At 38.6% G+C, this 17,795-nt stretch overlaps 1 protein-coding gene across 23 annotated transcripts in view; it reads right to left on the bottom strand.

The window, feature by feature from the left end:
• The window catches only part of PBRM1 (polybromo 1), a 96,771-nt gene that overhangs the window by 67,338 nt on the left and 11,638 nt on the right, over positions 1 to 17,795 (bottom strand). For 20 of the 23 annotated variants that reach the window (XM_036430911.2, XM_036430913.2, XM_045579077.1 and 17 more), the window contains 8 exons: positions 17,359 to 17,502; positions 15,807 to 15,923; positions 12,561 to 12,629; positions 9,363 to 9,461; positions 5,305 to 5,387; positions 3,995 to 4,090; positions 3,023 to 3,114; positions 652 to 865 (listed from right to left, as the gene is read on the bottom strand). In XM_036430911.2, the coding sequence (XP_036286804.1) occupies positions 652 to 865; positions 3,023 to 3,114; positions 3,995 to 4,090; positions 5,305 to 5,387; positions 9,363 to 9,461; positions 12,561 to 12,629; positions 15,807 to 15,923; positions 17,359 to 17,502 (914 nt within the window). The remainder of the gene's footprint in view (positions 1 to 651; positions 866 to 3,022; positions 3,115 to 3,994; positions 4,091 to 5,304; positions 5,388 to 9,362; positions 9,462 to 12,560; positions 12,630 to 15,806; positions 15,924 to 17,358; positions 17,503 to 17,795) is intronic. The other 3 variants (XM_036430916.2, XM_036430910.2, XM_045579080.1) reach the window with 1 other exon arrangement.

The following is a 17,795-nucleotide window of genomic DNA, read 5'->3' as shown; positions in this document are numbered from 1 at the left end:
TAGACATATACTTTAAATAGAGATAAATTGAAATATCAATAGAAGGTACAGGAAAACTTAAGTACCTTGTTCAGTTATAAGAAAATAAAGATAAATTTTGAGCTGCATGACTTTATAATCCATAATCTGACACATAAAATGTCTAGCTGGAACATCTTACATCAGTTTGCATCTTCAATACTTCAGTACAAAGAATATCACTTGTACTTAATCAAATTTATTTCTCACAATAGGAAAGATATTCAAGCATATTCTAGAGTCTAGACATATGAAAAACATTTTCACCTTTAATATCCTTTTCCATTTAAAAAAGGAGATATATGTGCAGCCCTGGCTGGTGTGTTCAATGGTTAGAGCACCGGCCCACTCACCAAAGGAGTGCAGGTTTGATTCCCAGTCCAGGGCACAAACCTGGGTTGCAGGTTCAAATCGTAGCCCCAGGTTGGGGCACATGCAGGAGAATGTGTCTCTTTCACATCAATGTTTCTCTTTCTCTCCATCCTTTGCTCTCCTCCCTCCCTCCCTTCCACTCTCTAAATATCAATGGAAAAATATCCTCACGTGATATATTTTCAACAACAAAAAAGATATGTATGCAGGCTCAACCACAAGAAAATATATTTATACCAAGTGATGTACCAGACATTTTACCTGATCTGTTGTAGTGATATGGGCATTTTAATTTGCTGATAATAATCAGGGTATTTTTTCTTTGAAGGCAAATGGAAAAAAGGTTCAGCTATTAGCTGCCCTTGGTTATTCCGACAGCTCCTAACCGTGTCATAAAGCTGATAAAAAGGATTTGAAACATCCATAAATGAAGTAATGCTCTCTGCTTCCGACTCTCCTTCTTCATAACGTGCAGCTTAAAAGACAAAAAAAATGTATTTATGAGGAAAAGAACCATACTTTGAAAAGCTCTTTTAACAACCTTCCAGGTTAAGCTTTATGTTTGAGAATACTTATTTTAAAAGAGTAAGTTCTACCCTTCACTAAAGATGTTAGCAATGCTCAATGTACCTGTATGATTACTTAGAAAAAGTTATACAGAAATAGAGTAGAATGTTACCTAGTAAATTTGCTATTTTTAAAAGGTTACAAAACAAACAAAAGGTTACAAAAGTAATTTATCTTTTTAAATGTGCCTTCCTCAGAGACTCCTTGCTCTATATTTTTGGCTAAGAAAAGGATCAAGTAACCTTTAATGGTTCTTAGAGCTGAAAAGTAAAAGCTAAAACTATAAAATTCTTAGAAGAAAATGTAGGTGTGAATCTTCCTGGCCACTGGCAACTACTTTGTAATCCTTTTGTGACAATACTACTTATTCGAAAAAAGGCAATAAATACTTTTAAAAAATTTTGTAAATAGTGTGGTTTTTCCTCAATTTGTTATGTTACTATAAGATTAATGAAATTAACCAAATATTAGAAGAAAATCTAAACATAAAACGTGTATCACTTTTATAATCAGAAAAAAAAAGCAAAAAAAAAGCTAATGAAAAGAGCAATTTCTTTGCTCGTTTGAGAAAAAAATTTCTTTCAATTTTTTTATGACAAGGTTTAATTTAAATTTAAAAAATTTATTTCTGTAGGTATCAAAAAGTTAAATTATACTCTAATAAATAGTTTACAGTAATTATGAAATTTTTATAGATTTAGTACAAATAACGTACAGCTGGAAAAATCTGTTGTATCATACTTGATTATATAATCAAAAGATATGCCTGAATAACTTTATGAAACAAATGTTATCTCTACATATAAAAAAATCTACAATAAAATGAAAAATATTATATAATGCTTAAAGAGAAAGACTGACAATGACATCAAACATATCTTTACTAGAGGCTCGGTGCTGGTGCACGAGATTCATGCAATGGTGGGGGGGGTGTCCCTCAGCTGGGCCTGTGCTCCTTACCCCGCCTGCAGCAGAAGCTGGAGAGGCTCCTGCCACTGTTGCTCTGGGCTCACCAGCCGTGAGCCCTGCTTCTGGCTGAGGGGTGCTCCCATTGTGTGAGCACACTGAGCATCAGAGGGCAGCTTCTGCATTGAGCGTCTGTCCCCCTGGTGCTCAGTGTGTGTCAAAGTGACCTATCATTCTGCTGTTTGGGTGATTTGCATTTTATACGGGATAGCTATTGTTTAGATTACTATTTAACCAACTGTGTACTCTTACATGCATTTTTAGTGCTCAATGCCCTCTGTTGGGCTTGTTTAAATGACAATTTACTATTCTGCCTTGATTATAATTTACATCTACCTTTAAGTCATAAGCTATAGCTGAGAAAAAGTCAATAACCTGGAAATACCATATAATAAAATCAGGATATGTGCTAAGTGTCCAACCATTCATTCAACTGATCAAGCAGTCTCTATGACTCACACTGACCACCAGGGGGCAAATGCTCCGACCAGTAGGTTAGCTTGCTGCTGGGGTCTGGCTGATTGGGACAGGGCTAAATGGGCCAGACATGTCCTGGAGCCCTCCGGCGGTCCCTCCCTGGTCAGCCCCAATTGGGACTAGGTGAGAAGGGCCGGGTACGCCCAGGAGCCCTCTGTAATCCCTCCCCAGGCCCGATCATGCACCAGTGGGGTCCCTGCCTGGCCTGTGCCCTTTTGCAATCCGGACACAATCCAGACCCCTCAAAGAATGTTGGAGAGCTGGTTTCGGCCCTATCCCCTCAGGTCAGGCCAAGGTTCCCCACTGGTGCACGAATGTCTTCCTGAAATTCCCTGATGTTGTCACTAGTCTCACTATCACAGGTTTCAAACCAGGATCTGCTAATGCTATCAAACCAACTGTATTGAAAGAAGTATTTATTTATTTAATTACAAACTTTAACACAAAATAAAGCAATAAGTTTTTGTTAAGTTTGCCAACCAAAGAGTGAAATCAAATGCCACAAAATAGCTTGTACTTCAAACCTGACAAACTCTCAGCCAGACCAAAGTCACTGCAATTTTCATTATCTAGAAGAACCCACTGAAAAGACATTGAACTAGTCTCACAGCCTAATGCCTACCAGCCAAAGCAGCATCCTCTTCACTTTCTGAGCCATATTGAAGTGCCATGGTAATTGCCGATAAACGACCCCCTTGGACTGCTCTCTTATTCCTAAAATTAAAAAAACAAACAATTAGAAGGCATGGAAAGATGTTATAGTAATTTGTTTACTTTATAGAAAATAGGTACTGTTAACAAAACATTCAAAGAAAAAGAATTTCTATTCAATTGCCTCCTCAATTTATCTTTGTACTTTTATATTCTACATAATCAGTTTTATCCAGTATCAATATTTTTCTCTTTAAAAAGAGGGGTGGTGTTAGAAAGCCTAAAGTAGGCTACTTGCAATTTGTTTTTAATATAAATGCAATACTAATTTCTTATTTTAAGAAAAATAAAGATTTGTTAATAATTACTGGTTAATTCTCTTTTAAGATGCTCATATTTTACAGTGAACACAAATTCTATCATGAACACAAAACCTTTTATATTTCACCACATGTTTTACTGGTAATATTAAACACACCCAACAAACAACTTTGCTTAAATATTTTCTAAGAGGTGAGGTCAGGCCTAAAGCAGTACCTCAACCTTTTCTTTCTCTTTATTGATTTTAGTGAGGGAAGAAAGGAGGAGGAGGGGGAGGTGGGGAAGAGGGAAGGAAAGGGAGAGTGAGGAAGAGGGAGAGGGATGGGGAGAGGAAGAGAAACATCGACTTGTTGTTTCACTTATTATGATTGTTTCTTGCTTGTGCCCTGACTGGGGATGGAACCTGTAACCTTGGCATATATGGATGATGCTCTAACCAGCTAAGCTACCCGGCCAGGGCAGTATCTCAACCTTTTAAATAAGGTACTTGATAACAAACTCTTATAATAACCCAGCTCTACCCCAAAATATTACTTCTAGACAGCCATCAAGTAAACACTGGTGTGCCTATCCTCATAAACATGGGTCAGTTCTCAGACTAAACACACTCATTCTCTCTCACCGGTAATACTTGCTAGTGGGATTTCTCTCTTCACCAAGGCTGCCTTTACTGTGTGCAGAACCTGTCAGCCTGGCTGCAGCCAAATTTGATGAAGTCCTATCCAGAGATAAGATTAAAAAAAAACACAACAACAACAACTCAGAAACTTGACAGCTAAAATCAGAATGCTGGGTAAACAGAAAGGAAACAACCATTTTCCTCTTGTCTAAATAGAAATGCTCCAATACTTCTGAGCCTCTATGGTGCAGCAGGTGTTGTTCCATAACCTGGGGAATGGACCACAGCTGGTGCTACAGAACTCATGGTGATGAAAGAATCTAGTAACCAAGCAAATATCAGGGTCAGAAGAAAGCTTCTGAAGTAGCCCCTCAACCTTTCCATTCAAGTTGGAGGAAACAGAATCCCAGAAGATTTGTTCAAAGTCAGTTCTAGCACAAGGAAAAGCCAGGATAGGATGAGACTTTAGATTAGGGGTGTCGAACTCAATCAGAGAAGGGGCCAAAATCTAAAATCCAGCCTAAATCGCGGGCCGAATGGTTTACTGAACAGTCATAAACTGTCATTGTGATGGAAACGCAGCGGAGTGCAGTGATGACAGCGCGGTGCGGGCCACATTGCAAGGCCTGGCGGGACGGATTTGGCACGCGGGCCTTGTGTTTGACACATGTGCTTAGATCTTCCGACAACTGACTAAATACTCTTACGGTAAATATAAACATCTTCTACTATACATTATATACAAATACCATAAACTACCTATATTATATATAGTATAAATCATATGTATAATGTTACATACAAAATAAAACTATACATATAACACATATGTGGTATATATATATATATATATATATATATATATATATATATAGCAATAAAAGCATTATAGTGATGCTAAGTCTTAAAAATCGTTTCTTTTTAAATAAAGCCCTTCAGCTGCAATAAAGGTGCTGGGCAAGAGTTATCCCTACTCTCTTCAGAATCACATTATAAATAAAATCTTGAAATGCAAAATATTTGTTTTCCACTGTATGGATTTCACTAGCTAGATTAGGCAAATAATAAAAGCACAAGGGTTTTAGAGATTGCTTTTTTAACTGATTTTTTTTTTTTAGAGAGAGAGAGAAAGGGAGAGGGAAACATCAATGTGAAAGAGAAACATCAATTGGCTACCCCTCCCCACCATCGAGCCCCAAACCTGGGCATGTGTCCTGACTGGAATCGAACCTGCTACCTTTCGGTGCACGGGATATTATGCCCAACCAACTGAGCCACACCAGCCAGGGCAAACTAGCCATTTTTAAACCTACCTTATTCGAAGACTTGACTTAGCCATTTCATGTTCAATTTCTGACTTTTTCATATAAAATATCTTTTTAATAGAATTTGCATCCTGTCAAGACAAAATTAGTTATTTTACAAAAAGTATCGAAAAAAAGGGCAGTTTAAAATTCTCTTAATTGTATACTGGATATTTTCTATGGCACTCCTATCTGGAATAGCCTTTCATTCAACGGCCACAAAACTGCATCCTCTAACCTTTCCATAAGCTTCCAAAACATCTTTTTAATTAAATATAAGTTTAAAAGCCTCCCAGTTTTTTCAATTACTTAAGTAAGATCTAATGATGAACAAGGAAAACCAGTGGTGAAAATATGATGAAGTCTATGAAAATACAATGAACTCTACCTGCGTACACCGACCTAAAAATTAAAACAAAAATACCTTCTAAGATTAAAGACTATCCACTTAAACTTAGAATGTACTCACTTAAGTTAATAGACTACTAATACATCAGAGCCAAAGTTTACCTTCTCTCTATTATTTACTTTAGAGAAAATAATCACATAAAAAAAGTAGTTCTTAACTGCATCAATAATTGGTATTACACAATTAAAATGTCCAACGAAGGACTAAGAATACAAGGATTGCAAATTCATTCCTAGTTTTTATTAAAAGATTCTTAAAAGGTAAAAAAGAAAGGTTAATACTGAGTATTGAAAGCAACGGTATTTGAATCAACATTCTGAAAGTCTAAATATTTTATTCCTAAAAGATTTTCTAAGGATCCTGTGCTAAATTCCCAATGATATATTATTAATTCAAGAAATTTCTACAAACAACTGCTCATTACAGGATTATAAAACTTCTGAGGGAACTGCAAAACAATGAAATAGTCATATTATTTTTTGTATTTATTATACTATACAGATTGCTTTTTATATGTATGTGGTTTAAATGCAGGGACTAAATAAATATTTAACCAAAAAGTGGAAAACAAACAAACCTTGTCTGGCATATAGACACGAATGGAATAGAACTAAATCCAGAAATAAAACTATAAATGTATAGTCAATTTATTTTTAACAAGGGTGCCAAGACTAGTCACTGGGGAAAATAAATCTTTTCAACATGAGGTGCAAGGAAAAATAATTATCCCACGTAAAATACTGAATGTGGATTCCTATTTAATACCTACCTCATGCTTCCAAAATTAATTAAAAATGGACCAAAAACCTAAATGTAAAAGCTAAAACTATAAAATTCTTAGAAGAAAACATAGATGTTAAGCATTATGACCTTGAATGAGGTAATGGTTTCTTTTGCTTTGTTTTAAACCTAGACCAGTGTTCACCAACCTTTTGGACTTCACAGACCACCAGTGGTCCACGAACCACCAGTTGGCAACCACTGACCTAGACTGACTTAATCCCGCTTCCTACCCCCAATATTATTTTGTATTAGTTTCAGGTTTACCACAAGCATAATGATTAAGTAATCATATACTTTACAAAGCATCCTCCCGATATTTCCAGTACCCACTTAGCAACATACATAGTTATTACAATACCGGTAAGAGTTTCTTGATAAGATTCTACAAGCACAAATAACCAAAGGGAAAAAATAGACAAACTGGACTTACCAAAATTAAAAATGTTTGTGCATCAAAGGACACTATCTTAAAAGTGAAAAGACAAACCACAGAATGGGAGAAAATACTTATAAATCATGTAACTGGTCTAGACTATCTAAAAATCTAACAACTCAACAATAAAAACTTAGGTAACCCAATTAAGTAATAGACTAAGAATCTGAACAGATACTTTTTCAAAGATATATGAATGGCACATGAAAAGATGTTAACATAACCAATCATTAGGGAAATACTAATCAAAACCATAATGAGCTATTATTTCACATCCACTAGGATGACTACAGTAAAAACAAAAATAAAAAACAAAATTGGTGAGGATGTGGAGAAATTTCACTTCCACATTGCTAGTAGAAATGTAAAATGGTGCAGCTGCTTTAGAAAAAAATTTGGTGGTTCCTAAAAGTTAACTTAGTTACCATGTGACCCAGAAATTCTATTCCTAGGTAATGTAACCATGAAAAATGAAAATATATCCAAATAAAAATATACATGAATGTTCATAGTGCATCCTATATAATAATCAAGCATAATAAAGAGGTAATATGCAAATTGACAACCAAGCCCTCATAAGATGGCTGCCTACAACCAGGTCAGCAGGGGGGTTACTGAGGGATGACCAAACAACAAGCAGGCTGCGCGGGGCGACCAGGTCGGCAGGGGAGTTAGTGAGGGATGACCAAACGACTGAACAGCAGGCTGCGTGGGGCAATCAAGTCAGCTTAGGGGGGAGGGGGGCGAAGTGGGGGCAACCAGGCCAGCAGTAGGGGGTGACCAGGTTGGCGGTGGGAGGAGGGGGGTAGTTAGGGGCTACCAGGCAGGAAGCAGGAGAGCAATTAGGAGCCAGTGGTCCAGGATTGTGAGAGGGATGTCTGACTGCTGGTTTAGGCCCGATCCCCGGGTTTGGGCCTACACCAGTAGTTGGACATCCCACGAAGGGTCCTGGATTGGAGAGGGTACAGGTTTGGCTGAAGGGATCCCTCCTCCCCACCACTCCTTTGCACGATTTTCGTGCACTGGGCCCTTTAGTTATTTTTAAGTCAAAAAAGTAGAAATAAACTACATGTCTAGCATCTGATAAATGGGTAAATAAAACATGGTATCCTATGTAATAAAAGAGTAATATGTAAATTAGCCATCACTCGGCGACAAAAATGGCGGTGCCCATAGACACTGGGGCATCACCCAGGCAGCAGGAGCCCAGTATCTGCTCCTTGGCTAAAAAAGGGATCTCTGGCCAGAGAACTGGGAGCATCTAAGCCCCGGCAGTGCTGCAGGAGAGAAGGGACCTCGGGCCACGAGCCCAGAGTTCGCACGCCCAGACTGAGCACCCGGAGTCAGTGCCCCGGCCTGCCACGCTGCGGGAAGGAAGAGGCACGTGGGGTCACAAGTCCAGAGTTTGCGCACCCAGAGTCTGCGCCCTGGCCGGCCATGCAGCAGGAGGGAAGGAGACTGGGGGGTCCCGAGACCAGAGTCCCAGCACCCAGAGTCCTCGATCAGGCCTGCCTTGCGGCGGGAGGGAAGAGGCCTGTGGGGCCCCAAGCTCAGGGTCCCTGTGGCAGGGAAGGAACCAGGAAAATGGATCTTTCCAGTTCCTGATGCTGACAGAGCCCTATGGGTGCCAGGGTCCTCCACCTGCAGCCTCCAGTCGCAGCCCAGCAGCCCCAGTCAGACTGGAATCCCCCTGCCAGCAGTCCAGATAGGACCAGTGTGGCTCCAGGGGGAGGAGGTGTCTGGCAGGCATGCAACAGACATCAAATCACTGCTGCCAAGGCCACTCCCCCACACACTCACAAGTAATATGGTCCAAGGGGGCGACTCCTGAGGCAAGGTTCCCATAGCAACTGATGTGCAGCCAGGCAAGGAAGCTGGACCTGAAAACCCATGCACATGAGTACCCAAGCTGCAGGGCATCATGGGCCGGGGCCCTGAGGAGGCCCCAGGACAAGCATCTTCCCAGAGGCCAGGTGTGGGATGCTGGTGTCTTTGCAAGCCAAGACCAGGCTGAGGGACAACCCCCCCACACCCCCGTGCACGAATTTCGTGCACCAGGCTTCTAGTATACATATAATAGAATATTATTCAGCAGTGAAAAATATGAACTACTTACACATTCTACAACATGCAGACCTTGAAAACATTATACTAATATGAAATGTCCGGAATAGGCACATTCATAGAGAAAAAGTAGACTGGTGGTTGCCTAGGGCTGGGGAGGTTGGGAGGAAATAGATATTCACTGCTAACTGGTTGGGGAGAATGGATATTGACTGCTAACTGCAGATCTCTGTGAATAAACTAAATGCCATTAAATTGTACTCATTAGGTGAAATGTACAATATATGAATTTTAAATCAACAATGTTGTTATATAAAAATTATTAGCTCTAAATTAAGGTATCCACTCTTATCAATAAAAATCATAAAAAAAACTAACCTTGAATACTTGAGAACCAGGTTCATTATAAGTTTTGGCATTTTTTGCTAGAAGATCTATATCTTTGGCCATTGCATGAATACTCTTGTAGCTTCCATTCTATAGAAAACAACAAAATATACAAGTTCCCCTTAGTAAAAGTTAATCAGTATGACCTTTAAAAAAAAAAAAAAAAACACTTTTTTTAAAAAAATATATTTTATTGATTTTGTACAGAGAGGAAGGGAGAGAGATAGAGAGCTAGAAACATCGATGAGAGAGAGAGTCATCGACCAGCTGCCTCTTGCACACCCCCTGCTAGGGATATGCCCACAACCAAGGTACATGCCCTTGACCGGAATCGAACCCGGGACCCTTCAGTCCCCAAGCCGACGCTCTATCCATTGAGCCAAACCGGTCCCGGCAAGAACACATATTTTTTAAAAATATATATTTTATTGATTTTTTTACAAAGAGGAAGAGAGTTAGAAATTCAACGAGAGAGAAACATCAATCAGCTGCCTCCTGCACACCCCCTACTGGGGATGTGCCCACAACCAAGGTACATGCCCTTGACCAGAATCAAACCTGGGTCACTTGAATCTGCAGGCCTATCCACTGAGCCAAACTGGCTGTGGCTCCACATATTTTTTAATTGCCACTATGTTTCAAGTCTTTATTGGAAAGTACACATGAACAATATGTTAAAGTAAAAATTTATTAATATTGTCCATTTACAAGCAAGTTTTTTAGGTAATTAACAAAATCAGAGCTAAATTATTCTCATAAAATAACTTACAATTTCTTTTAAAAAATCAAGGTAAAAGTTGTTTTACTTAGCAAACACATAGTTCCTACTTAGGTTCTAAGTGTTTCATTAATACTAATTCATTAAGGTGGACTTAACAGTGTGAAGTAAAACTCCTCTAGTTTTATGGACCACTTCTAATAAAAAAGGTCAGTCTAGCACAGATGTTAACATTCGTACATACCCTCATCTTAACACTTATTCAATCCAAAATAACCCAGGTGACTCCTAATTGCCTCACTTTACAAAAGAAAGGAAGGAGGGAGACTCTCTACTCAAAAAGTACACGAGGACACAGAAATTGACATGTTCTAGAGAGAATGAAGAAACCAAATAAAGAAGAATGGACAGTGGGGAAAGGTAAAACCATGAGCACAGGCTGCATAGGTAGAGAAGGGAAAATGAGGCAGAGTACAGAGAACCAGGCAAAGCAGAAGAGCTGGTTATTTGTCTTGTAGGGATACCCAATATCTGAGCACCCTTTTTATGTGTAGGAAATGCCAGCACAGGTGATAGGGAAGGACCTACCTTTCCCAACAGAGGGTAAAAGTGGGCAGATGCTAGCTTTGCCAGCAGCCTGGCAGCTAAGGCAAGGAGAAATACTTCATGCTTGAGCCTTGAGGGACTAAAGACAACAGCAAGGGAATGGAGGAATGCATTCCTAACTCCTGAAGGAGACAGAGTACAGGAGTGGAGCAGCGGTGTCCGAGGTGCACATTGGCAAATGACAGTGGTAACGGCAATGGCACCACGAAGAGACTGTGTATCACTATGTCATGTAATACATGACAGCCCTGAGTTCCATTTCCCATAGCTCTCCCACCTTCCTTCTCAATGATTCCATGAACTATCTAATACCTGTTCATGGATTCTTTTCTGCTTAAATTAGCCAGAGCTTGTTGTTGTTGAACTGGCACAAGCAGCTGCAACTTCTTTCAGCAGGCATTAGAAAACCGGTGACAAGTCTCTGGGTAGTGGAATAGCAGGAAGAAAGCTAGGGTCAGGAAGCAATATGCAGAGAGGACTAGAGAGCCTTTCATCAGAGGGAATAAAGATTATTACAATTATTTAGACATAAGAGGACAAAGATCTTAATTAGGAATGTGGTAAAAGGAGTTGCTTCTGAGAGGCTTCGGAAGGATAAAGGAGAGAGGTCACATATGGTGAGAGGTCAGAGAGTGAAGACTGGGGCTGAGGTATGTGTGTTTAAAGAACCACTCTGATTTTCTGTATTATGAAAACATTTTATCCCTAGATAGATGTTAGAAACCCTAGGGATTTAGGTTCTAGGAGATTAAGTCACTCCCAGGAGCACCTACTAGGTTGCCTGAAAAACCAGGAGGGAATTTGTATTGTAACATTCTGTATAAATATTTCTATGGTACCAATAATTACTACCCTGTTACTCTTTCCTACTCTTTTAGAATTTAAAGCCAAGGAAGTTTCTCCCTCCCGGCAAACCACTGTGCTTTCAGACTCCTTTCTCAATGACACCATATAACCATTTTCCTTTCTGCTTTATCTGCTAGTAGCCTCCTTATCCTGGGAGGATCAGTCGCTCACATTACCAAGGCCACATCTCATAGATGCTCTAGGAGATGCTTCACATACATTATCACCGAGCTCTAAAACTCTGTGAAGCAGTAATACTACATTCAGAAAACAGCAGAGGAAGGGAGCAGGTTGCCTGACCAAAGTGACATAGCTAATAGGAAGCAGAGCTAGGACCCTGGCCAGTATTTCAAAATGGTTACAGCATTGACCCCAAGCACCAAATGGTCACAGGTTAATTTCCAGTCAAGGGCAGGTACCTGGGGTTGCACGTTTGATCCCTAGCCCTGGTCAGAGTGCATGCAGGAGGCAACCAATCGATGTGTCTCTCTCACATTGATGTTTCTCTCTCTCTCTTCCTCTCCCCCCCCCCCCCCCCTTCTACTCTGTCTTTAAAAATCAATAAAAAAATATCCTTGGGCGAGGATTAACAAAAACAACAACAAATAACTAAATAAAGCAGAGCTAGGAAAATAACACAAGTTAGTCCAAATTCTAAAAACTAGATTTTTAGTATAATTTAGCTCATTTTTCCTATACCTTCTTTAACCTATGATAATCAAATTTCAATTCTCATTCATTTTCATTCACTCAATTTATAAGTACCTGCTCTGTAGAGAGGAAGTAACAGTATAGGGGTTAAGAGCATAGACTTCAGAGACAGACTGTCTGGATCCAAATCTTCACTCTTCTCCTTAATAGTTGATGACTTCGGAAGTGATCTACCACTCTTATTTGCTTTTATCACGTTAATGTGATATCCCTTACAGAGACATCTGCTTCTCGTTTTCTAAAGCTCCATAAGAACATAGGCCAATTTACCCTAAACCACATATGATTACATATGGTCATCTTCTTACCTGTATCCTCTGGGCAATGGTCTTGAGATCTATAGGTTCCTTAATTATTGCATAATAGTCTGGATATTGCTGAAAGACAAAAGCCAGGCATGCTTAATAGGTGAAAGTATCCAGCTAATGAGAAAACAAGGAAGCACACTGACTCTGACCATCTTAATCAACTGAGCAGCTTTGTGGGATTCAAAACTAAAGACACAGCTGTTCAGCATATCAAGCTTCATGAACTACCCTCAGCATGTTATAGTCTATAGTTAGTATTTTTAATTATTATTATTATTATTTTTAAATATTCTTTACTGATTTTTTACGGAGAGGAAGAGGGATAGAAAGTTAGAAACATCGATGGAAGAGAAACATTGACCAGTTGCCTCCTGCACATCTCCTTCTGTGCTGGCAACCAAGGTACATGCCCTTGACTGGAATCGAACCCGGGACCCTTCAGTCCACAGGTCGATGCTCTATACACTAAGCCAAACCAGTTAGGACTTAATTATTATTATACAACTAGCACTTAATGTTTAAAAAAATTCTAAATTCAGCCCTAGCCGGTTTGTCTAGACTCTAGTGGATAAAGCATTGGCTCACAGACTGAAGGGTCCTAGGTTGGATTCTGGTCAAGGGCATATATCTTAGTTGCAAGCTCATTCCCTGGTCTGGGCACATGCAGGAGGCAACCAATTGATGCCTCTCTCTCATATCCATGTTTTTTTCTGTATCTCTTCCTTCTTTCCGCTCTCTCTAAAAATCAACAAAAAAATATCTTCAGGTGAGGAATAACAAATAAAATAAAATCTAAATGCACAGAATCACATAACTAAAATAGTAATAAGCTAGTTCCCCCATTCTGGGAAGGCTCTTGGGATACCATGCAGTGGGAGTTCACTGGGGAAAGCAGATTCCCAGTGGTCCTTCAAGGTGTAACAATTCCAAAGACAACAAAGAGGGGAGGGCAGTTTTTAACTATCCTTTATAAATCTTTCCGAAATCTTACGAGCTCAAACAACAACAAAAGTAAAGGCCACAGCTTTCATACAATTACTAAGCTGAAGGGATGATCTCAGTGATGCTTCCCCTTATCTGATCACTCTGCTTATCCCTCTATTTTCTTAACCTTACTACTCCTGTTTTTGCTTGGATTAAACCCCTTTCCTGTCCACTCTCTTCACCAATTCTACTTCTGAGAAACAGTTTAGAAGACAAATTATGGCACAGACACAAGCTGGGGTACAACGTAATTCAAGCCGCTGGCTCATGTATTTCCAACCCAACCCTCCCACTTAGACAGTCCTACTTCGAAAAAATTTATAAAGGAGGCTAAAAACTGCCCTCCCCTCTTTGTCGTCTTTGGAATTGTTACACCTTGAAGCACCACTGGGAACCTGCTTTCCCCAATGAACTCCCTCTGCATGGTATCCCAAAAGCCTTCCCAGAATGGGGGAACTAGGTTATTACTATTTTATTACTCCAAATTAACCTTGGTGGCTCAACTAATACTGATTATCTCCTGCACAGTAAGCATAAACCTTGAGTAAAAATCATACTCATCTCTCATATTTATTGTAGTAAAATATACATAAGATTTACTATTCAATCATTATAAATGTATAGCTCAGAGACAGTAAGTACATTCACATTATAGTGCAACTATCACCATCATCCATCTCCAGAACTTTTCATCGCCGCAAACTGAATCTCCATACCCATTAAACAGTAACTCTCCACTTTCCCCTTCCTAACAGGCTCTGGAAATTGCAATTCTACTTTTTGTCTCTATGAATTTGACTACCCTAAATACCTCCTCTAAGAGGAATCATATAATATTTGCCCTTTTGTGTCTGGTTTATTTCACTTAGCACAATGTATTCTTATTTTAGCATGTGTCAGAATTTCATTTAAAAAACTTAAAGGACGAATAATACTCTACTGTGTGTATATATCACATTTTCTTTATCCACTAATCTGTTAAGGGACACTTGGGCTGGTTCCATGTTTTAGAGATATTCTGCTATAAACATGGGTGTACAAATATCTCTTTGAAACTCTGCTTTCACTTTTTTGGGTATACACCCAAAGTGGAATTTCTGGCTCATCTGGTAAATTTGTATTTTTTTTTTTTTTTTTTTTTTAGGAATCGTCTTAAGGCAGCTGCCTCGATCCTCACAGCCCCAGCTTCATCCGGAAGTTCGTCAGGAAAAACATCTGGTTTAATGAGCATATTATGCTTTTATTATTATAGAAAAGTTAGTTTATGTGTTTATTTTATCATTTAGAATTACCCATTTTAGAAACAACCTAAAAGCCCATGAAGAGATAATAAAATGTGATGTATAAACAAACCATATTACATACAATGGGGTATTAGCCTTAAAAAGGAAGGAATTCTGACACATCCTACAACTTGGAGGAACTCTGGAAACATTACACTAAAGCAGTGTTTTTCAACCTTTTTTGGGCAAAGGCACACTTGTTTCATGAAAAAAATCACGAGGCACACCACCATTAGAAAATGTTAAAAAATTTAACTCTGTGCCTATATTGACTATATATAAAGTAATTCTCTTGAATAGGAATCAAATAAACACAAAGAAAGTATTTTATAATTACTTTATTATGAAATATTAAGTAAACAAAATAGTGAAAAATTATAAAATTCTTGTCTTGTCTGCACCTACAGCACACCAGGCAACATCTCGCGGCACACTAGTGTGCCGCGGAACAGCGGTTGAAAAACGCTGCACTAAAGGATAAATATTGTATGATTCCTCTTATATCAGGTACTAAGTCAAATTCAGAGAAAGACAGAACATAAAATATTGGTTACAGGGCATGGGAGGATGGAAGAGTAAGGCATTACTGTTTAATGGATACGGAGTTTAGGAAAACGAAAATTTCTGAAGATGGATGGTGGTGATGGTTGCACAATAATATGAATGTAACTAATAATACTGAACTTTTAAGTATTAGTGACAAATTCTTAAAATGGTTAAACAGTAATCTTATGACAACAAAAAATATACAGAATTACCAATCAAGAAACAAAAACATATAATTTTTTCAAAACCCACAACCTTCTGGCCAAGTATAGAACATATCCTGTGTGTGCTGAGACCATGAGGAGGAGCTCTTGGCTATCTCCAATGCCTTCCATTAACTGTACTCTATTTACTAAGAATAAAACATCTGAAATACTTAAAAATAAAACACCCACACTTGAATTCACCTACTATTTTTAATTGTATCACTTACCACTTTAGAAGGCAGTTTCTGAAAAAGTTCACTAATGAGATGTCCTGATGGATTTGTGGCTACAACTATGGCTTCAAGAAGCTGCTCCAGGATCTCTTTCAAGTAACTTGGAGAAGACTGAAAGGAGGGGTTTGAGTGCAAGAAGAGAGGGGAGAAATAAGCACTTCACAAGAGAAACCCCAAAATAAATACTTTAAATATTTCCCAAAATTTGAAAGCCAACTCAAAGAACAACTTCTAAATGGTAGTTATTTTAAATACAAGTTTTAAGAATATCATAGAAGTGCTCTGGATGCTGAACGTGGTAGCTGTACTCACGGAATGGCACATGTGAAACTAATGAGGTACTTCACATATTTCAGTAACTAAATCTTTTGGATAAAGTCCTTTTATAAACTCTGTTCCACAGTAAATATGGTTAACAGTGAATTTCAAGTACCATATGTATAAATGATTAGACATGCATACCTTTTTTTTGGATCTGAGCAACTAATAAGGAAAAACATGCCCTATGATAGCAAGTCATTTCTACACCTGCTGTTCATATCTACTGAAGTCTTGATATTTTGGTAAAATAACTATATATGTAAAGTGGGAACAACATACTTTTCACCAGAGCGTGCTCTGCCAGCTCTAATAACAGAATTCAAGTTACATCAAAACTGACTAATGCACATCACTTCTCTCCAGATGGCCAGCTTATCTTACCTTAGTCACTGATTCAACATGGAAAGTATATGACCCAAAAAGAACCTGGCCAGTTTCTATAGTAAGCACTGGGATATCTCAGTCAAAGTTTATAGTAAATGGTAGTTCAAGTCCAAACCTACAAGTCAGGCACAGTCTACATGCCAGGAATAGGTGAAGAAGGTGGTTTATTTTGTGGACTATAATTCTTCTTGGGGGAAGACAGAAAGTAAACATGTAATCTAATAAACAAGTTAGCTGACCAAGTTATATATTGGTAAAGACTGAAGACCAAAGAGATGTGATGATGGAAAAAGAGTGTGGAGCAAACAATTTAAATGGGATGGTCAGGAAAGTCCTCTCCCAATTGACATTAAGTGTTATTAGAATAATGAAAAAGAGCAGTGATGGAAGAGCCAAAAGAAGCACATTCTAAGCAGAAGAGTAACTGCAAAATTCCAGCGACAGGAACACACTTGGGACATTCTAGGAATAGTACTCAGTCTAACCCACAAAAATATTCCTAAGGTGATTCCATTGACTCTCCAATTTTTAATCACAACACATGTTGTAATTTACATGTTATCTCAAATAGGAACATTGAATCACTGATGATATGATCATACTCTTTCAAACTGAGCAAGAAATATGCAATAATAAATAAGAGCAATTCAAAAAAACAATCACACATGGGACATTGTCCTGGATGTCTTATGATTCCTTTTAATTGCAGCGGGGTCTGTTTATATTATGACCCTTGACCCTCCCAGTTACCAACACAACTATATGGAAAGACCATAACAGCCTAGACAAAATCACAGGGGCCTTGTCCACTTCCAACAGCCCATTCCAGCTGCACACTTACTCCTTCAGTCACTGTGCCTTGATTGTCTTGTCCATCTTCATCATCATCTTCATCATCTGCTTCTCCTTTCTGAACAAACTCGTTTCTTGTTCGAAGGTACAAATCCCACAGTTTGCAAGCAGCTTTATATTCAGGAGAATCTGGCTGAATATTAGCAAAGAGAAGAGAAAAAAAAGCATTTTATTATTTTATTATAAATCAATTACTACTTTTAAAGCATCCTGTTCCAGCAGAGACTGGTTTTCTAAGATGTAACTTCAAAAACTACAAATGTTAAACTCCTTATGATTAAAAGATATACGGGCCACAATTAATTTTCTCAAGAACTAAATGTATGTTTTAAAGGTACTACCCTTTTATTAGTATAGATGTCCTAGCTTGTATAGCTCAGTTGATAAAGTATCAGCCTGTAGACTGACGGGTCCTGGGTTTGATTC

Source organism: Pipistrellus kuhlii, unplaced genomic scaffold (genome assembly GCF_014108245.1).
Source record: "Pipistrellus kuhlii isolate mPipKuh1 unplaced genomic scaffold, mPipKuh1.p scaffold_m20_p_11, whole genome shotgun sequence".
NCBI lineage: Eukaryota > Metazoa > Chordata > Mammalia > Chiroptera > Vespertilionidae > Pipistrellus > Pipistrellus kuhlii.
Note: the sequence above shows the minus strand (reverse complement) of the source record. Positions and strands in the feature narration are given on the sequence as shown.